Genomic DNA, 21905 nt, shown 5'->3' on the forward strand with positions numbered 1-21905 from the left:
AGACATACAGACAAATTAGACAAATTAGTAGAAGAAAGCAAGTCAAAGGTTGAAGTACTTGAAAGAGGAGATACTGAACGTGATAAATTAGAAATCCAGTCCCAGGTAGATGCAGTTAAAGCTGATACAGATACAGTTAGTCTCAATGAAAGAACAAGAATAGAGCAAGATCACACTGAATCTAAAGCAGCGTTAACTCCTGCACCTGAAGTCACATCTAGAGAATCACCTGTAGAAACTACCAGAGCAAGCATGTTAAAGGCTAAAATAGACACCAACGAAGAAGAAACACAGAAAAAATCGATTAAAAAAGAACTAAATAGAGGGGAGCAGTTAATTAAAATAACGGGAAGACGTGAGGAAGTTGATGTTGATGAAGGGGTAAAGATTCACAAAAACTACAGATTAGAAGCTAGTGTTGATGAAACTACGAGCATAAAACCGTCAGTAACAGATAAAATGAAGGTTGAGAAAAAGGCCAGCGACTTAAAAATAGACGCTCCACAACACGCCAACGAGAAGAGGCAACCAGAAGCTGTGGTTCGATGCAGATCTCCTCCTGGAACAGAAACCAGGACGAAGGAGGAGGAAGCTGAAGGAAAAGAAAATGTCTTCTTCCTTCGAGAAGCTTCCAGAGGTATCGAGGGAAAATATCTGTCACGTGTTTTTGATCTCGTCGAGCACCTCTTCATCATCACCAGGATCAGTCACATCACTCATTCTGTTTGGGCACCAACTCTTCTCACGATGAGGAACCATCACTCGATCTCTAAACGGTCGTTTGTTGGGTTTCCCTCACTGTTTGTTGTGTCCATCCACTATATTTTCATAGGAATCTGTTTCTCTCTGTTTTTTCTTTGTCATCTCTGTTATTTGTCTTTGCATGGTTCAGTGCTCACCCCATCATTCTTAGGCAGACTCTGACTGCCCTGTCCTTTCATTTCCAAGTTCCCGTGAAGGAGAAGGAGTCGCCGCCACAAGTCAAAGAGCCGGCGGTAAAGAAAGCCTCTCCTCCAGAAGGTACCCGGCGTCTTCTTTAGACCTCTTTGTGTCTGTGTGTTTTGAGGCATTCGCAAAAGAATGTAACTCTTCAGCAAAAAAGAAATCAAACCAGGTGCCCTGGTTGTTTTTGGTGATGAAATGATTTTAGTTGTGTCTGTTGATCTTGTTTTAAACTTTGTACTTTAAGAGCTCAAAGCGAAGGCTGCTGTAAAAGTTCAAGACAAAACTAAGTTGGAGAAGACAGAAGAAACTAAACCAGGTATCCAGATGAGGATTCTGGAAGAATTCCTACTAACATTTTCTTTTTGAGAAGATTTTAAAAACTTTAGTTTCCTCTTTTTTGTACTTGAAGTGACCAAGCCCGTTGAGAAGGCTGAAGAGCCAACCAAGGTGGTCGCTGTAGAAGAAGACAAACCAAAGCTGGTAGAAAAGATATCTCCTGAGACAGGTAGACTGACGAGGACACGTCTTATTTTTCACATCTTATTAACCAGTTGCTGATCCTCAGTCTGTCTCATGTGGGTCACTGTGACCCTACCGTGCTGCAGTGTGTCTGTTTGTCCTGAATGTGTCTTAGCATTGACCTTTAGGGTCCGAGAACTTTCTGGTATTTGAAGATTGATTTTAAAACCAGAAACAAAAATTGGAAAAACAAACCTAGATTTCCTGATTTCTTGTCTTTGAATGAAGCAGGAAGTAGTCTCCATGGTGACCACTGGTCCAGGAAGTAGTCTCCATGGTGACCACTGGTCCAGGAAGTAGTCTCCATGGTGACCACTGGTCCAGGAGGTAGTCTCCATGGTGACCACTGGTCCATTTAGACCAACAGAAAAGATTTTAAATCACTGACTGATGGAAACTTCTTCTTCTTCTTCTTCTTCTTCTTCTTCTTCACCTACAAAAACTTGTGCTTTCATATGAATCTAATAACCACTGGTTTCTCCTTTAGTTCTGGTTTCGTAGATTAAAGGACCAAAGGTAAATTTACTGGTTTAACATTTAAGCTGAAAATTGAGTCTAAAACCAAACTTGAAAAACCAGAAAGTACACAAACCCTTTAGTCCTTGAACTAAACTCGAGCTCCTTGTGTTTACTGGACTGAATCATGTGACAGTGAGCTGCTCAGCTTTACATCATGTCTAATTCTTCTGTTTTAGATTATTCGCTAATCTAAATGTTTTTAATTCTCACTGTTCCTTAAGGTCGACCCGTTAAAACAGGGACATTGTTGCTCATGACCAGTTTCACAACTTAATTAACAACTTCCTGATTTATACTTTTTGTATTAGATGAAACCAAGGGACCTGTCCAAGCACCAGGAGGAGTCAAGAAAGGTAGGAGCACCGCTCGCCGCCATCTGCAGTACATGCACCACACAGCAACCCCCTGGACATAGTCAGACTTTCAGTTCCCTACATACATATTTCTGTATAATTATTCTAAAATCACTTAAGAACACCATGTTTTTCTGTATGTCTTTGTCCACTTGTACGTCTCTTTTGGTTTTGTTCTCTATTAACTAAATAATAAAATCACTGATGATTTTATTTTGTTGTATAAGTTGTTGTAACATCACATCTTTGCCGCCTCAGAAACGGTTCTGCATAAAAAAGGTAAAGTTCAGTTGGAGGAGGGGACGTTTGAGATTCCCACCTTGAAGAAAACAACCAGGGTCACAAGGGAAGTGGAAGAAGAGCAGGAGATGATCAAGCTGAAGAAGATCCCGTCGGTTCCACATAAAGAAGCCGAAGCAGAGGAGAAGCCTCAGAAGGTCACCAAGATGACAGTGTTTGACGCTGAGCTGATGGTTCATAAGGAAGAAGCTGTGGAGGTGTCAGTCGCCACCAGGAAAACGGTGGAGGAGAGGAAGCCTCGAGAGAAAGCTGATGTGCAAAAGAAGCCAGAAGTTATTAAACCTAAAGAAGTGGAACAAAAAGAGGCTCCTAAAGATGCATGGAGCCGCCAGAAGCCCACCACGAAAGACGAGAAACCAGAAGATAAACTTTCCCTGAAGAAAACTCCCAAGGCACCAAAGGAAGATGAGCCCGCCCCGCCAAGTGCTGCCTTGAAGAAAGTTAAAAAGCTGCCTTTGGATGAGCTGGAACCAGAAGTAGTCAAACTAAAACCATTTGAGAAGCCTCTCAAACTCACAGAGGATCCGGAGAAAGATAAGAAGTCGAGGCCTGACAAGGAGCCAGTGGCTTTAGAGAAGGGAGAGAGGATCCCCAGAGACGTGGAACCCAGAGAACCTCCAAAGAAACCAGAGAAAGCACCTCCAGAAGCAAAGGAGCCGCCGGCCAAGGTCACGAAACCAGCAGATAAAAAGACGCCAGAGAAGGAGCCTGAAGAGGTAAAAGCACTCCCCAAGGGCAAAGGGAAACTCCCTGCAGCAGAAGAAGAGAAAGAAAGCGTCAAACTGAAGCCCTTCTCCAGGCCGTCAAAAGATGCCGCGGAGCCTGAAAAGAAACCACAAGAGGAGAAAGAGAGGAAGCCAGCCGATGACCTGCAGCGGCGTCGCATAACTCCAGATGAAAAACCAAAAGAACGAGAACCAGAGGCTCTCCTGAAGAAACCAGAGGCTCCAGAAGCTCCAGAGAAGAAACCAGAGAAGCCAAAGGAGGCTGAAGCTGCTCCGGTTGAGAAGAAGGCGCCTCCCATCCCAGCCACTGTTCAGAAACCTGAGAAGGTCCCTGAGGAGCCCAAAGCTCTGCAGCTGAAGAAAGGAGTTGTACCCAAAGCGAAGGAGGAGAAGGAGGAAGTGGCTCTGAAGCCCCTGGAACAGCTCAAGAAGGTCGAGCTCAAAAAGACCCCATCTCCTCAAACTGAGAAGCTCAAAGAAACTGAAGCGGTCCCAGTGGAGAGGAAGCCGAGTGTCGATAAACTCAAAAAGGTTCCTAAAGCCGTTTCACCCAAAGACTCCATCGAAGCTGTGACTCTCAAAAAGGTCCCAAAGAAGCCGTCGCCAGCAGAACCAGCGAAGCCCGACAAAGGAAAGGTTCCTCTGGTGAAGGAGGTTTCCCCCGGAGCAGTGCAGATGAGGAAGATCGCAACGCAGCCGGAGGAGGAGGTGTTTGAGGAGGAGTATGAAGGCGAGGAAGGCGTTGAGGAGGAGGAGGAGGCCTGGGGCTGGGAGCTGATTCCACGGGAGAGTTATGGCTCAGAGGACTGGGAAGGTGAAGGAGAGGAAGGAGCTCTGGAGGTTCCAGGGGTGACCAGGAGAGGTGAGACGGTGGCCGCCCCGACGACCCAGAACAACCCTCCCTTCATGGCTTGAATAACCTCCACCCATACCTACCATCATGCCTCCATCTAAATCCCCCTCATCATATCTTAAGTGTCAAGCGATTGATCTTTTTCTTGTTATGTTTGTGTTTCCATGTTCATCACCGTCATTTCTGTTGTGTTATTTGTGTGTCTGTCCTCATCAGTCCTACATGTGTCCTCCACATTTGTCTTTACATTTCTCTTTGTTTATTCCATCTCTCAGCTCCGTCACTGTAAAGCCGCCTTCATTTCAGTGTCATTATTTCACAAATATCATCAGAATGACTTCATACGTATCTCATATCCAGCCCTGGCATGTTTATGAAGACGTGCGATTAACATGTGATGACACGGCGAGCAGCAAATTCATTTTATTTATTTCTGAACAGAGGGACAACCTGCAGAGGAAGCAGGACGAGGAAGAGGTAGAGGGCTGAAACGTAAGTCTGTTAATAAAACCTATCACTGATCAGATCTTAGCGTTCAAATAAGAGCTAACTGTATTAAATTTGTTTTTCAGCCAAGCAGACCCCGTCCCCTGGAGAAGGTCGGGGCCGTGGACTGAAGCCAGGTGGAAAAGGTCCACCCCCTCCAGATGAACCGTTTGCAGGATTCAAGCTCAAAGCTGTTCCTCTGAAGTTCATCAAGAAGCTCCAGGACATCGTGCTGCAGGAGGCCGAGTCCATCGGCTCAGCGGCTGTGTTTGAATGTGAGGTCTCGCCCTCCACTGCCATCACCTCATGGATGAAAGATGGCAGCAATCTGCGTGAGAGCCCCAAACACAAGTTCACCTCAGACGGCAAAGATCGCAAGTTGAACATTATTGATGTGCAGCTGTCTGACACTGGTGAATACACCTGTGTGGCCAAGAACGCTGGGAAGGAGATCTCCTGCACGGCCAAGCTCATCGTTGAAGGTAAAATATTTTATCTGGCTTCTTGAGGACAATGAATTCTTTCTGTCATGAGCCTGTTTAAACCTTCTGCTGTTGAACTCCTCCTCACAGAGCTTCCTGTGAAATGGATCAAGGAGCTGGAGGAGGAGACGTCATCTCTGAAGGGTCAACCTCTGTACATGACTTGTGAGTTGAACAAAGAGAGAGATGTGGTGTGGAAGAAGAATGGCCAGGTCCTGAAGAAACGTGAGGGCAAGGTTCAGATCAATGTCATCGGCATGCAGCACGCCGTGACCATCCAGAACTCCACCGAGGACGACGCTGGCACCTACTCATGTGAGGTAGCCGCCCAGGAGGATGTCAAGACTACGACAAATGTTAAAGTGATTGGTGAGTAAAATCAGACATTGTACACATCCTTCAACACTGCAACCTAAATCAGTACTGGTGGACCTGTTCTTGTTCCTCTATTTCATACATGGTCCTTTGTCTCCATCTAGTGGTCTAATGGTGGTACTACAGATAATAAACACAATACATCCATCTTATAGTGAAAGTTAGCTTAGCATTGATACGTAGCATGCCTTGGTGACTGGGTTCCCTGGGGAGTTCCATGTGTGAACAACATGGAGGAAATCTCAATCTTCTTCTGGATTGTATAATGATCTCAATGGTAGAATGTGATGATGTCCAGGAGAAATAAAATGTCCAAAGGTTGAATTGTGTGTACGTTGCCTCCTGTAGTGGAATCAGTAGGATTTTGTAGCCAGATTCCCTTTCAAGAGGTAAGAACCCAACGTGGAACACTTTGGGTTCTTTGGTTCTCCACATGTCCAGATGGAGAGTGGACCTGGTTCTATTGTTACTAGAACCTTTGTGGTATTTCTCTAAAATCTTGGTCCAGTTCTAGTCAAGGGGTTGCTGAATGAGTTCAGAATGATATCATTGCTATCAGGGTGTTTTCTACTCTCTGATCTAGAAGATGTTTTAGTTTATCACTAATTAATCAGACACAATGTTACTGACACTGAGAACCCATTCAAGTCTAGAACTGGGTAGAAAGGGTAAACTGTGTACCGTGTGATGGATACTGATTAAATAATGTTTGACTCCAACAGAGATTGTCAAAGACTGGATAGTAAAACCGCTGAGAGACCAGCATGTGAAACCGAAGGCCGCCGCTACCTTCAAATGTGAGCTGTTCAAGGACACTCCCAACTGGAAGTGGCTCAAAGGAGAGAACGAGGTCACTCCTTCTGACAAGGTTGAGATCAAGAAGGAAGGAAAGGAGTTGACCCTCACCATCAAGAACTGTCAGCCTGATGACGTAGCAGAGTACGCCATGGAAGTGGAAGGACGCCTCTACACAGCCAAGCTAACACTAGGAGGTTTATCTCTTTACCTGCTTCTGCTCATTTTATCTAAAGTCCTTTAAATAACTGTTGTAGTTTTCTGTGAACTTGCTGATAACCATGAGTTGTGACTTCTCAGAGCGAGAGGCTGAGGTCCTGAAGCCTCTGACGAGCGTTGAGGTTGTGGAGAAGGAAAATGCCGTGTTTGAGACGGAGATCTCTGAGGACGATGTTCCAGGAGAATGGAAGCTCAAAGGAGAGGTTCTGACCAGATCCCCGGTGAGACTGGAAAGACCTGCCACAAAAGCCTTAAGGCACAAATCCCATCATTTCCTCATTTGCTCTGGTTTATTTCTGTGTATGAGTATTTTAATGTGTCCGTCAGACGTGTGACATCCAAATGGAGGGTGGAGTGCGTCGGCTCACGCTGAAGAATTGCCAGTTGGATCAGGCCGGAGAAGTTTCCTACCAGGCTCTGAATGCCATCACCAACGCAATGCTCAACGTCAAAGGTAAGGGTTTCCCCTGGCGACAAGGACCGGAGCTGCAGCCAACTGTGATTTTAGCTGTAACAATAAAGGTGTAAGGTCCGTGGGCAATAAAATAAAGCTTCATGGCATTTGAGAACGGACCTTAGATCTTTATTTAACAGGGTTGCCTGGGAAGATGTGATTCTGACCTGGGAGCTGTTTCCACATTGTGTCCTGTTGTTGATGTTGTTGTGTGTCTGTCTACAGTTTGTGGAGATCTGTGTGTTAATGTTGTTAAATCAGTGGCCAGTTTACCCATCGCACTATCACCGTGTTCATGACTCATGAGATCACATTGAAGAAATGTTACAAGAGCAGCAGAGGGCTGATTTCACCCAACACACATCAACAGGAAGTAGAACCGAGAACAACCTGAAGAATTTGACGCCAGCAGAACAAGAAGACGGACGGTTTCCTTCCTGTGACAGAACTTGAATATCAGCATCACCTTGAAGTTGTTCCTTGAAGACCACATTCTTACCTTCAGCACATGGAGTCCTTCAGCGCCATGCTCCAGAGAAGACGGTTCCAACAGATCTGATGTGAGATCATTGAGTCATGTGTTCATCTGGTTTGATTCCGTCAACATCTAGAACCACAACAACGGATGTACGACATTACCCTGGCCTCTGACTGTAGACTCATGTGTCCTGCTGATGTCCTGTTGATGTCCTGTTGATGTCCTGTTGATTTTCCTCCATACCGTTGACGGTCATGTGTGTCGTTGATGTTTCTCTGTGTTTGTGATGTTTTTCTGCATCGTCGAAGTTCTGTCGATGTTCCTTTATGTTCTTGATGTTGTGTTGTTGAAGTTCTGTGCCTTTGTCACTTTCCAACCCAGAGATCGAGATGGACTTTGTTGTCCCACTCAAGGATGTTTCAGTGCCAGAAAAGAAACAGGCTAAGTTTGAATGCTCCATCACGAAGGATGTCTCTAAGGTCATGTGGTACAAAGGTGCTGACATCATCACCTCTGACCAAAAGTATGACATCATCGATGATGGAAAGAAACACATGTTGATCATAAACTGCTGTGAGTTTGATGACGAGGACGAATATATGATTGAGGTTCTGGGAAAAACGTCAACAGCCAGACTCACGGTGGAGGGTAAGTTCAGGACCGACGCCTCTGGACTTAACCCAAGAACATGTGTTATATTTATCGCTAACACATATGAACATGTTTTATTAACATGATTGTAGGTATCAGGCTCAAATTTATCTCGCCAATAAAGGACCAAACTGTAAAGGAAGGAAAAACGGCTCGCTTTGAGCTGGAGCTCTCTCACGAGAACGTCCCCGTCACCTGGTACAAGAACGATGTTAAAATCCACCCGAGCAGAACGGTGCTCACTCATGTGGATGGAAAGAAACATGTCCTTGAAATAAGAGAAGTAACTTTAGATGATACCTGCCAGATTAAAGCGGAGGCTAAAGGGATCCCCTCCATGGCCAACCTGACGGTGATAGGTAAACCAAGAACGATGCCTCTCCTCTTTCTGTCCTTTCGTTCCTCTTCTTGTTTGTGTCTGTCCAGGTTTAAAGAACGGTCTAAAACTGTGTCTTTGTGTTGGAAGACGTTTCCATGTCCTCGTCTGTATATGTGTTGTTTGTTGGTTTGAGAGTCACAGATAAATGTTCCCCTTCCAGAGGGCGACCCCTACTTCACCGTTAAGCTGCAGGACTATACTGCAGTGGAGAAAGACGAGGTGGTTCTAGATTGTGAGCTCAGCAAAGATGTGGATGTCATGTGGTACCATGATGAGGCCGAAGTTAAGGCCTCTAAGATGTTGGCCATTAAAGCCGAGGGCAAACGTAGAACCCTCATCATCAAGAAGGTTGGGGACAAAGACAAAGGACAGTACGTATGTGACTGTGGGACGGACAAAACGATGGCAACGCTTCACATCGAAGGTAAAGACATAGATTCAGTTTATTTTAGGTACTCGCCTTCATCAAAACCTCCTCTTCGCCTGCACCTCCGCACCACACCTCACGTCATCAGACACTTTTCCACTCGTCTGTGTGCGTCAGTTTAATGTGTTTCTGTTCAAATGTCTCTTGGACGTCAGCTCGTCACATCAAGGTGGTTCGGCCAATGTACGGTACAGAGGTGTTTGACGGAGAGACGGCTCGATTTGAGGTCGAGCTCAGTGAAGATGACGTCCATGGCCAGTGGAAACTGAACGGAGAAGTCCTCAGTCCGTCCGCCGTACGTCTCCTTAACATACACCTCATATTATCTAGTTACTTGAACTAAATCTAGAACTGAACACTTTCTGTTTCACGTGTCTAAACTGAACTAATGATAGTCAGTTGACCGGGTCCTGATCCTTTTTCTTTGAGTGCTCATGTTTTTACCGAAGTGCTGACATTTGTTGGACGTTTGTTGGACGTCTGCAGGACATTGAGCTGGTGGAGGACGGTGCCAAACACACTCTGGTGTTGTACAACTGCAAAGTGCCTCTGACCGGCGAGCTGGTGTTCACCGCCGCCAACGCCAGGTGTTCTGCTAACCTGAAAGTGAAGGGTGAGCTCTGGAGCTCCTCACTCGTCTTCTGACGTCACTTTTTAAATCTTATCACTCTTGCGTTTTGTTTAGTTGTCTTGATTTTGTTTAACAAACGCAGCGAAGCAGTCGATCGGTATATTTGAGGAAAACAAGGTTTGCTCCTTGATATTAACTCTGTGTGTCTGAACCAACAGAGCTCCCCGTCTCGTTCATTACTCCTCTGGCTGACGTTCACGTCTATGAAAAGGACGAGGCAAAGTTTGAACTGGAGGTTTCTCGAGAACCTAAAAGCTTCCGTTGGCTGAAGGGATCTCAGGAGTTGTCAAACGATGACAAGTTTGAGCTCCAGGTGGAAGGAAAGAGACACACTCTTATTGTAAAATCTGCCCGATATGAAGACGAGGCCAAATATATGTTTGAGGCTGAAGACAAGAGAACATCTGGGAAGTTATTTATCAAAGGTAAATACAGTCAGACCGGTCCAGCTTTGGTTTGATGTCACTGAGACGTCCTGTGTCCTATAGGAGGCGCTAGCAGGATGACACCGTCTAAAGTTGTTTTTTACACTGTTAATTTTTGGATGTCTTCGCCACTGGTGCAACTTTATTTAGCCCCCTCTGAATATATATATATATATATAATTTCTCCGTCAGGTATTCGCCTTGAATTTATCAAGCCAATTAAAGACGTGACGGTAAAGGAGCGTGAAACTGCAGAGTTCAGCGTTGAACTCTCTCATGAAAAGATCCCGGTGGTTTGGTACAAAAACGACATCCGTCTGCACCCTAGCAAGGTGGTGCATATGTCGGAGGATGGGAAGGTCCACACCCTGGCCTTCAAGGAGGTCACCATGGACGACACCTCCATGATCAAAGTCGAGGCCATGGGCAAAACCTCAGAGGCCATGCTCACCGTTCTCGGTTAGTATGACTTTCAAGACAGAAAGTTTCTGAGCTCATCCCAGTTTTGAAACCTTTCTGTTCTGTTCAGATCCTGTGATTCTGAAAGTCCACATGTTTCAGCTCCACATTAACATAGTGGTGAGATGTGTTGGTCATTACTGGTGTGTACTTGCAGAAGGCGACCTGTACTTCACAGCCAAGCTCCAGAACTACACCGCCGTCGAGAAAGACGAGGTGGTTCTGTCCTGCGAGCTGAGCAAGGCCGCCGCCGAGGTCCGATGGTTCAAAGACGGTAACGAAATCTTTCCCTCCAAGAACATTCTCCTGCAGTCTGACGGCAAGAAACGTTCGCTGATCATCAAGAAGGCGGCAAAGAGCAACATGGGAACTTTCACCTGCGACTGTGGCACCGACAAAACCACGGCCGACCTGAACATCGAAGGTAATACCTGCAACGATTCGGACCCCGTCAGGACTCACGGCTACTCACGGAAACCTCTGCTTCATCCATCCTTCATCACCGTGTCCTGTTCTACCATTCTGAATGTCTGTAATGTTTGATGATGATAATCCAGCCCAATTTATATGACATGATGTAGGGGTGTCCTGATCTGTATCTGGGCCGATCCAGGTATACATTTAGTTTTAGGTCTGTCATGAACCAAAACCATGTCTCTGTAGCATCAAATGTCTTCTTCTGCTTTATTGGTGGTTGGCTAACGTCAACGCTGCTATAAAACAGAAGAAGAAGAACAAGACCCCAGTGTGTATCCATGAAGGTAGTCCTCTGTTAGTCAGTAACTAGTGTAATGGCAGCGCTGGATGACCAGAACATTTCTGGAGTAGAGAACACAAGGTACCAGCTACCCTCTCCACACTACATTAACTTTGACTGAAAGATTTATTGGACTGAATCCAGTCCACTCTAGGAGAAGACAAGGAAGACAAGGACAGACTTTAGGAAGCTACAGGAGACCAACTCTAGGAGAAGACAAGGAAGACAAGGACAGACTTTAGGAAGCTACAGGAGACCAACTCTAGGAGAAGACAAGGAAGACAAGGACAGACTTTAGGAAGCTACAGGAGACCAACTCTAGGAGAAGACAAGGAAGACAAGGACAGACTTTAGGAAGACACAGGAGACCAACATCTAGGAGAAGACAAGGAAGACAAGGACAGACTTTAGGAAGCTACAGGAGACCAACTCTAGGAGAAGACAAGGACAGACTTTAGGAAGACACAGGAGACCAACATCTAGGAGAAGACAAGGAAGACAAGGACAGACTTTAGGAAGCTACAGGAGACCAACATCTAGGAGAAGACAAGGAAGACAAGGACAGACTTTAGGAAGACACAGGAGACCAACTCTAGGAGAAGACAAGGAAGACAAGGACAGACTTTAGGAAGACACAGGAGACCAACTCTAGGACATTTGGGATCAGATCAGATCAAGACATCCCTACATATTATAATATTCATTTAAACAAGTAGACATTTTATTTGTATTTGAAGTAGATTATAAAATAATCTTACAGAATACAGAGATCAAAGTTTCCAGCCACTGTTAGAAATATAGTTGATAATCATTTCATTTCTGAAGTGTCTGTTGAGATGTTCGTTGGGTTGGTTATTGTCAAGAGTTTTTTAGCGTCTTGTGTTTTTTGCATAAACTGTAAGTCGCTCTGAATGTGAGCGTCAGCTACTCGCCCAACCTGTCCCATGTCTCCGTGTCCACTGGACCCTATGAACCTGAACGCAGCGTGGCGTGATGTATTCACTGTATATGACAACATGAACCTGTTCCCTGAGAGATTTCACTTTGCTTTGCCCTCGCTGGGTTTTTGCTAACGTTGTTTTAAACTTCTGCAGAGCGCGACATCAAGGTTGTTCGGCCGTTGTACAGCGTGGAGGTCACAGAGACCGAGACGGCCAAGTTTGAGACGGAGATCTCTGAGGAGGATCTTCACGGTACCTGGAAACTGAAGGGAGAGATGCTCCTTCCATCTGCCGTAAGATTCAATCACAACAACACAATTTTATTCAAAAAGAAAGACGCCTTGCTAAAAATTGTTGTGTTCCAAGAGAATGTTTCACAACTGTACATCTACATGTATCACCAATCAGTGTTTACAAGCTGGTAAATGGTTCTTGTTTCATCTTGTGGGGGCTGACGTTTGTCTGAACTGTGATGTTTATTTTCAGGACGTGGAGATCAAGGAGGAAGGGTCCCGGCACATGTTGATCCTCTTCAACTGCAAAATGGACATGGCTGGAAGTGTCGACTTTGCGGCAGCCAACGCCAAGTCAACCGCTCAGCTCAGGGTCAAAGGTGACAGAAACAATGCTGACATGAATCAGTTTGTGAAAACTTTAGTTCTGTTTCGACGACGGCCTCATTCAGACCACATGTTAACATCTGTCCTGAGTGATCTGATCAGAAGTGTCCAGGTGTGAACACTGATCTGGTGTCAGTCCACATGTGAAGGTGGTCTGGGAGACATGTGACCTCCTTCCTTTGGTAGTTTGATTGAACAGATAAGAACTTCAACAAGCAGCTGTTGATGGTTCTGATCCAGCGGTAGGTAGAGATCCATTAGAGACAGCAGCTGCTACAATATTCTACTGACCACATGATGGCGCTGCTGATTTACAGACACACAAACTGAGATCAGATCTCAAGTGCTGGCTGGGGACGCATGTGGAGACACAGGGACTTAGAGATGGACAGGTGAGACCAGGTGCTGATGTTAAATGTCTGAATGGAGCCGAAAAGTCCCTAAAATCCCAAAACGATATTCTGAAGTCTGTTTGTATCTAAGTTACCTGAAAAAACAGACAGAAGCTTTTATTGAAGAAATCTCTCTTTTGTTGTTGGAAACATGAAAATGTTTTTTAAAGTCTAAATCCCAAATGAAATATTTTGTTTAAACTGTTACCCAACGTCACAGAAAACTTAATTAAGATGTAATCAGAGCTACTTAAAAGTTTCAATGTCCTTCAGAGTTTTCTATGTTTCTTCATAAAAACGACTGAAAAAAACCACAAATTAATCCACAGTCAGATTTAAGACGACTGTTCCCTTCCACCAACAAAGATCACTCCAGGAGAAAGACACATGAATTCTGAAACTAAAAGAAGATGTCAGGACATCTGTCCATGAGCTGAATGTGAAGAGAAACTGGGTCATGCAGCAAGACAACGAGCCCAAGAACACAAGTGGTTCTACGAATGTTTAGGAACGGCCAAGTCAAAGTCCTGACCTTAATCCAATAGAAATGTTGTGGAAGGACCTGAAGCAAGCAGTTGATGTGAGGAAACCCACCAACATCTCAGAACTGAAGTGGTTCTGTTCTGAGGAATGGGCTAAAATTCCTCCAAGCTGCTGTAGACCACTGATCAGCTGTTACCAGAAACATTTAGTGACCAGGAGGTCACAGCAGATACTGGAAACAAGGAGGACATGATATGTAATATTGGCTCACTTTAACTGTGGTTGGGTTCTCTTTGTCTACTTTCAGGATGTTTAGTCATTTTTGTTCATAAATGTAGAACGTTCTGAAGGATGTTAAACCTTTGAAGCAGCTCAGTATTTCTAGTAATGACATAGTTTTGCAGTGTTTTTGTTTCAGGAGTAATAAAATAAAACTTACTTTGTTCAAAAGTTAGTTTTTAAATTGAACCGTCACATTTAATCAGATGAGTCCAAAGCTGCTTCATTAGTCTGAGCTGACTAGATACGTCATGGAAGTTTAAAATGATTTTCCTGATTGAAGGACTTTAAAATCTGAACTCTTAGAAGCTGTAAACTCTTCAGGCTGACAGCTCTCTGGTGGTTTTAACTGGCTGTTAACAGGCTTTACTTCAGGCATGTCAAGAAGCCTGTAGTAAATAGTTGGTGCAGCCTGTTAATCCAAACCTCTAGAGCTCCTTATGGCTGCTGTTACAAAAACATCCCTGACACGGTTACGTGTCGGCGTTACGACTGCAGTGTGACGTTGGGTAACTCCTGCGAGGAGCTCCACATTCTCCTTTTCCTGGAAAACTGCAGGCGGGTGATTGACAGGAGCAGATTGGGTTCCCCTGATGGATTTGGCAGAGGTGGGCTGTCAGCCAATCAGGCCTCTCAGTTATTTTAGAAGCCCCATGCCTTATCTAGAGCAGGTTTGTAGTGATTGGCAGCCGGGGGGACGCGACCCTGTCTCTCACTGGTTTCTTCCTGCTATATACTTTTGACGGCTCGCCGTATGCTAATGAGCTCTGCCCCCCATTGCCAAGTCCCAGGGCGGCTGGCTTCAGTTGTCCTGAGGGCTTCCAGCGGCCTGCCTTCAGCCCAACCACACCATGAGGACTAGCCACTGAGGATTAGCCGCTTCTCTCTGGGGATTGTTTTTTGGATCTATTGACCAGTTCCTGGTGGGGGGGGCTAACCATGTCTTCTTCCGAATCCAAAGCCCGAGTGATCGGCCTGGAGAGGTCTCTGCAGGATGCCACCGTCACCGCTGGAGAGACTGCCACCTTCGAGTGCGAGCTGTCCTATGAGGGCATTGCTGTTGAGTGGTTCCTGGGGGATACGAAGCTGGAACCAAGCGACCGAGTAAGTCTCAAGGCCCGCTGACATTCACTTACAAAGTCACAGCATGAGTCCAGGCCTTGAGGCCTTTCTCCAGGCCTCGTGTTTACCTCTACACAATGTTCAGGTTTCTGTGCAGCTGCAGTCTCAGCCTGTCTTCATATAAGGTCCTGCATAAGGAGGTTCAGGATTCCAGTTGAGCATTTGATCCTGGTTTTGAGATAACGCAGAGTGGGAGGCTTTTCTGCCCCGCAAGCGTTTCTTCAGGGTTATTTTTAACGGCTGCAGGAGGCAGGTGGCAACAGCAGCTATTTGACAGCTTCAGTTTTAAAATGGTGCTGTAAATGTTTTCCTCTCTTTGTGTCGATGTGGTCGGGTCGAGTGTAAAGGCGATCGTTGTGAGTCCAGGTCTGGAATGAAATCCAGCCATAACGCAGGATTAGACTGATTATGTGATGAAACCTGAGAACTGTGGACACATGATCTGACCGTGGGTTGTGCAAGTGTGATTTACTGCATGTTTCATGGTCAACACGGTGGAGATTCACACGCTACATCAACCTCTTCATCCACTCACAATAAAAACCCTTGTCGTCTCGTTGGTAGCTCTGGTTTAATGTGAGTCTTTAAATGTTCAGAGTTTATTTTAGTCAGTTCTAAATGTGTGAAAGCAACAAGAAACAATGAATACTGACTTGAAAGCACATTATCAGGGACATGACCTGAGTCGGTTTGTTAAACCAACAGAAAAACTAAAACTCACATTTTCACTCAGGCAACAACTGAAAAAGATGAATTCATTTCTTGTATGGATAATTATTTAAAGTCACTGTTAACTTTAAGTTTTCCAACGTTATTGAGCAACTAAATGAATAAAATAGAATTTATTTTAAACTGTGAATCATCAATTATGAAGCGATACCACAGCTCAGAGTCATGTACTGTCAGGGGAGGGGTGGTGCAATCAGCTGTCAGGGGTCAGAGGTCATGCAGTTTAAATCAGGAGAAGGAAAGCAGCTGTCTGGGTTCGTTTTCAGCTGTCAGGGCTCAGCTGACCGAACGCTCTGTGTGCTGGAGACCTGGCAGGTAAGGTTCAGGGAATAATACCTCTGTCAGTGAGAGTCGGCGTTCATCAGTATCATGTAGGTCTGTGAAGGTTCTCGATCATCCAGGTCACGGTTTATCCAAAGCAATAAGAGCAGCTGGACTTGTTGTGTTTCTTGAAGACGTTTCATTCAAGTCTTTGGATTTGGGCTTTTAACGGAAAATCACATGACTAGACCCGAGTCTGGACATTTGAGACCACGTGAATCTGTGAAGGTTCTCAGTGGTTCTGGTCATGGTTTATCCAGAAAACAAAGCTGAGACACGTGGTCTTGTTAGGCTTTTTGAAGATGTTTCATCCAAGTCTTGAGTTCTTACCTGAAACTAGACCCTAGTCTGCGAGTTCATCAATACCAAGTACGACTCCACTCTAGTCATGTGACTCTGTTTAGAACTGAAGACTTGGAGGAAACGTCTTCTAGAAACCCAACAACTCCAGTTGACCTTGTTTCAGTTATTCTGGATGGATGAGAGGATGCAGGCCGGTCAGTCCGTATGTGGACCACCAGCGTACTTGTAGACGCACCCTGAAATGCTTTTTGCGATATCTGGCTGTTCCAAGTCCACACTAGTTACCTCCTTGACAACATGGGCGGGGTCAGAACACATCCTGGTGTTTGGACTGTACTTGGTCAGATGGTTGTTTGAACTGACGACTAACGAGAACAGACAAACACACATGATGATAAACGTCCTGCGACTATTAAAGACAACGTTGGGGACTGTAAAAGCGTTTATCGTGAGCCTGACAGATGTTGTTCAGGGAAATAAAAGCCACATTTTAAATAACTGCTTCCTTTAAAACCTTGCAGACAATACTCAGGGAGACTGAAGTGTGTTTTGATTTAGTTCTGTTTCAGTTAGCATACACCTCTGACAGCACTGATGAGCTCTCTCTGATTGATGAACTCGTTGTTCAGGGCAGGGTAAACCCACACTGACTGGCTGTGTTGAACCTACAGGTGGTGGTGAAGGCCGAGGGTAAAGTCCACAGCCTCACTCTGCGCAACGTCCAGCTGAACGAAGCCGGACAAATCAAACTCGTCACCAAAGACTTCCAGACCGAAGCCAACCTCATCGTCAAAGGTGAGACAGTCTCTGATTCTACTCAATTCATTCATTCAGTCCAGTCCACCTTAAATCTGGACGATAGTTCCACCACAATGATCTGACGCTGCCTTAGTTAAGTAGAAACCAACCAGCTGACTGTGTTTCTGTGTTCAGAGCCTCCGGTGGAGTTCTCTAAGCCTCTGGAGGACCAGACAGTGGAGGAGGAATCCACGGCAACACTGGAGTGTGAAGTCTCCAGAGAGAACGCAGAGGTACAATGGTTCAGGGATGGACAGGAGATCAGGAAGACCAAGAAGTATGAGATGATTGTCGAAGGTCGCAGGAGAGCACTGCTGATCCACGACTGCACTCTGGATGACTCAAAGACCTACACTTGTGACGCCAAAGACTTCAAAACCTCCTGCTTCCTCAACGTTGAACGTGAGTACAGCTTACACGGACATCAGACCTTTACAGACCAGACATGACATGTTAGATGGAGATTTTACAGGATCACTGTAGTACAACAGACACAATGACTGAAGGACCACCTAAACCACACAGTCACTTGTTTTAGTGAAGGAACCTTCTGTAGGAGCTAAAAGTATTTAAGATTCCTCTAATTATTTAAAGGAACCAAGAGATATCATAAAACAAAGAAAAGAGATTCTTCATGTGTTTAGGGAACCTTTAAGACCTTTAAGGAATCACTTGTTAACCTTGTTTAAATCACAAACAGAAGTACTGTTGAAAGACAGAACAAATCAGGGTCAGGGACCCCTAAGGAACCTACAGGACAGCCTGTGAAAGTTGTCAAGAGTCAAGGACCATTATCATTGAAGAACTATGTGTTAAAGGACAACTAATGCAACTGATCTAGTTTTATTATCTTCTGTCCTTTAGAGTCTATCCACATGATTCTACATCAACTATGAACCACATGGTGACTGGACTGATAGAATCTGAGCCCTGTTCCTCTATTTAATACATGGTCCTTTGTCTCCATCTAGTGGTCTAATGGTGGTACTACAGATAATAAACACAATACATCCATCTTATAGTGAAAGTTAGCTTAGCATTGCTATGTAGCATGCCTTGGTGACTGGTTTCCCTGGGGAGTTCCATGTGTGAACAACATGGAGGAAATCTCCATCTTCTTCTGGATTGTATAATGATCTCAATGGTAGAATGTGATGATGTCCAGGAGAAATAAAATGTCCAAAGGTTGAATTGTGTGTACGTTGCCTCCTGTAGTGGAATCAGGAGGATTTTGTAGCCAGATTCACTTTCAAGAGGTAAGAACCCAACGTGGAACACTTTGGGTTCTTTGGTTCTCCACATGTCCAGATGGAGAGTGGGCCTGGTTCTATTGTTACTAGAACCTTTGTGGTATTTCTCTAAACTCTTGGTCCAGTTCTAGTCAAGGGGTTGCTGAATGAGTTCAGAATGATATCATTGCTATCAGGGTGTTTTCTACTGTCTGATCTGTAGAGAGGATATAAATGAGTCATTCTCGTCTCCGTGTCACCAGCTCCTCATATCGAGTTTGCGAAGCCGCTCCATGACGTCGAGGTCCGAGAGAAGGAATCTGCCAGGTTTGAATGTGAAGTCTCCAGAGACGACGTCAAAGTGAGAACTCGGGCTTTGCTGTTTTACGTCAGGTCAGCTCTCGGTGACGCCTTCGGGTCTAACTCCTCTTCCTCCACGTCCTGCAGGTTCGCTGGTTTAAAGATGGAAGTGAAATCAGAAAGGGGAAGAAATATGAGATCATCGCTCAAGGACGCCAACACATCCTCATCATCCACAAGTCTGTGTTTGACGATGAGGCTGAATATGAATGTGACGCCAAGACCTCCAAATCCTCCGGCATGCTCACTGTCGTCGGTAAGAATCAAACACCATCTGTAGGTCTTATTAAATTATTTCATTTTAACTTTATTTATTTACTTCACTTTAAATGTAATAATTAAATATGAACTAATGTAAAAACATTTTCTAAGATAAATATACATAAATTATACATTATTTTACATATCATTTCTTAGTCAGTTGAATGAATTATATTATTATATTATACCTAATTACAATATTATAAATGTTGCTTTTAATGAGATTTTTTTAAATCAAGTTTTTTGAGAAAATATTCATTTTATATTCAGAAAAAATCAATACAGATGAACACATTAATGAATTTAAATATTGATAAGCAGAATGAACAGGGTTAAGGTTGAGTTATCTGGATTAATGAAGACATTTGGACAACGTCACAGATTTAAAGTGTTTGACGTTATCTGATCAGTTTGTGTTTGATGGTTTTAAAGAAGATCTTAAAACACTGTTCAACGCTGTCAAACAGAATCTCTCGAGTTAAAAGCATCTGATTTATGAATTCTCTGAGTCCTGACCTGGTTTTCCTCTCGTTGCAGAGGAGGAGGCGAGGTTCTCCAAGAACCTTTCCAACGTGGAGGGAACAGAGACGGATAGCGTTAGGATGATCTGCGAGGTGTCCAAACCCACCGCCGACGTCACCTGGTACAAAGGAGACCAGGAGCTACCGGAGGGCGGACGCTTCGACCAGATCGTAGACGGGAAGAGGAGGATCCTCCTCATCCAGGACCTGAAGTTGGACGACGCTGGAGAGTACAACTGCAGGCTGACGCCGAGCATCAGAACCTCCGGGAACCTTAAGATTAACGGTTTGGAGAGAAAACCAGAGTTTCTTATTGTTCCCAGATGTGTTTGTTTATTGTTTCTAACCTCTGACCTGTCGATGCTTCCTGTGTCGCAGAACTGGCTGCTGAGTTCATCTCCAGGCCTCAAAGCCAGGAGGTGGTGGAGGGTGAGAAGGCGGAGTTCACCTGCGCCGTCTCCAAGGAAACCTACCAGGTCAAATGGATGAAAGACGACAAGGAGCTGGAGGCGGGAGAGAAGTACCAGATGGTCAGCGATGGCAAGAGACGAACTCTGGTCATCAACAACTGTGAGCCCAAAGATGACGGCGGATACGTGGTGATGATCGGACCGACCAGAGCCAGCGCCGACCTCGTGGTGCTCGGTAAGCTCCGCCCACAGACTCTTCTTCTGTCTGAAGAACAAAGAGGAGGCGATGAGTGAATCCTGGAGTGACTCAGATCCATCAGGAAGCAGGACGTTTGTATCTAAACCTGTTCCAACAGTTCATTGCTCATTAGCGTCTGTTTTTCTTCCTACAGAGAAACTGAAGATCATCACCCCCCTGAAGGACACCGAGGCCAAAGAAGGACTGGAGATCGTCCTGAACTGTGAGGTGAACGCAGAGGGAGCCAAGGCCAAGTGGCTGAAGAACGAGGAGACGGTGTTTGAGAGCAGCAAGTACGTGATGGTCCAGAGAGACAACGTCTTCTCTCTGAGGATCAAAGACGCCCAGAAAGGAGACGAGGCCAACTACAGCATCATCCTGACCAATCAGAGAGGAGAGCAGGTCAAGAGCTGTGGCAACCTCACCGTCAGAGGTCAGTGGTTCATGTTGACGGACATCTTTGATTCAGTTTAGTCATTTTTATCTTTCATAGTTTTAGTTGATGAAGAGTCTTTGTATCTTTAGCAGCTTTTAATTTTTACATTTAGTCAAACTGACACTAACAAACTGACACTTGCTAAATGCTAAATGCTAATCCATCATCCACTCTAGTGTCCACTGTTTAAATATGTGTCAGTAAAAGGTCAGAGGTCAGTAACTTCATGTAACTAGTGAAGTTCTTAGATGAGACTTCTTCATCTTCATAGTTATGTTAATGACCTTGATGGTCAGTAAGCTAACTTGCCTTGTAGCAGCTAGCTAATTTTGGAAGCTAACGCTAACTGAGATCAAATAGGCTAACTCCCCTTATCCAATCACATGACAGGGTGTGATATTCACATAACATCTGATCACATCAAATAATATTTTAGTCGTATTAACATCAGATATTAGTTTGAGCTCGTCAGCGTCTGGTTTGTTCCTGATAGAAGTTAGATTTCAGTAAAATACTAATCAGAGGATTATTGAATTGCTTTGTGTTGTTCAGAGGAAAGTCTGAGGATCGTGGTTCCTCTGGAGGACATCGACACTCAGGAAAAGAAAACCATCAGCTTCTCCTGCAAGGTCAACAGGCCCAACGCCACCCTGAAGTGGATGAAGGCCGGTGAGGAGATCACCTTCAACAAACGCGTCGTGTACCGCGTCGACAAAGACAAGCACACGCTGACCATCAAAGACTGCACGCTGGCCGATGAGGGCGAGTACACCGCCGTGGCCGCGGACAACAAGTCCACCGCTGAGCTGATCATCAGCGAGGCGCCCACGGACTTCACGTCACACCTGAAGGACCAGACCATCACTGAGTTCGAGGACGCAGAGTTCACCTGCAAACTGAGCAAGGAAAAGGCCGACGTTAAGTGGTACAGGAACGGACGAGAGATTAGAGAAGGACCGAGGTACGGCAGACAGGAAGTTATTCAACAAGATGTCTGGTGAGATCCTGAATGATGAAACTTTAAGTGATTTGTTGTGGTTTCTTTCTCAGATATGCTTTTGAGAGAGACGGAAAGAACTGCATTTTGCGTATCAAAGAATGCAGACCTGATGATGAGTGTGAATACGCCTGTGGTGTGGACGATAAGAGATCCAGGGCCAGGCTCTTTGTTGAAGGTGAGATCTTCAGACTTCTACCATGCCTTGGTGACTGGTTTCCCTGGGGAGTTCC

At 45.0% G+C, this 21905-nt stretch overlaps 1 protein-coding gene across 1 annotated transcript in view; it reads left to right on the plus strand.

Annotated features, from left to right (window-relative positions):
- Positions 1–21905, plus strand: part of ttn.2 (titin, tandem duplicate 2) — a gene marked incomplete at its 5' end in the record, with an annotated part of 181936 nt that overhangs the window by 77202 nt on the left and 82829 nt on the right. The window contains 27 exons of the mRNA XM_084545176.1: positions 2292–2336; positions 4656–4706; positions 4787–5182; positions 5273–5551; positions 6280–6549; positions 6653–6792; positions 6899–7025; positions 7885–8151; positions 8247–8513; positions 8694–8957; positions 9116–9255; positions 9447–9573; positions 9750–10016; positions 10209–10475; positions 10633–10899; positions 12327–12466; positions 12660–12786; positions 14909–15051; positions 17094–17217; positions 17356–17622; positions 18713–18810; positions 18897–19065; positions 19608–19877; positions 19970–20236; positions 20394–20672; positions 21228–21636; positions 21726–21850. Of these exons, the coding sequence (XP_084401302.1) occupies positions 2292–2336; positions 4656–4706; positions 4787–5182; positions 5273–5551; positions 6280–6549; positions 6653–6792; positions 6899–7025; positions 7885–8151; positions 8247–8513; positions 8694–8957; positions 9116–9255; positions 9447–9573; positions 9750–10016; positions 10209–10475; positions 10633–10899; positions 12327–12466; positions 12660–12786; positions 14909–15051; positions 17094–17217; positions 17356–17622; positions 18713–18810; positions 18897–19065; positions 19608–19877; positions 19970–20236; positions 20394–20672; positions 21228–21636; positions 21726–21850 (5592 nt within the window). The remainder of the gene's footprint in view (positions 1–2291; positions 2337–4655; positions 4707–4786; positions 5183–5272; positions 5552–6279; positions 6550–6652; positions 6793–6898; positions 7026–7884; positions 8152–8246; positions 8514–8693; positions 8958–9115; positions 9256–9446; positions 9574–9749; positions 10017–10208; positions 10476–10632; positions 10900–12326; positions 12467–12659; positions 12787–14908; positions 15052–17093; positions 17218–17355; positions 17623–18712; positions 18811–18896; positions 19066–19607; positions 19878–19969; positions 20237–20393; positions 20673–21227; positions 21637–21725; positions 21851–21905) is intronic.

The sequence above is a fragment of the Chelon labrosus genome (assembly GCF_963514085.1).
Source record: "Chelon labrosus genome assembly, chromosome: 5".
In the NCBI taxonomy this organism is placed as follows: domain Eukaryota; kingdom Metazoa; phylum Chordata; class Actinopteri; order Mugiliformes; family Mugilidae; genus Chelon; species Chelon labrosus.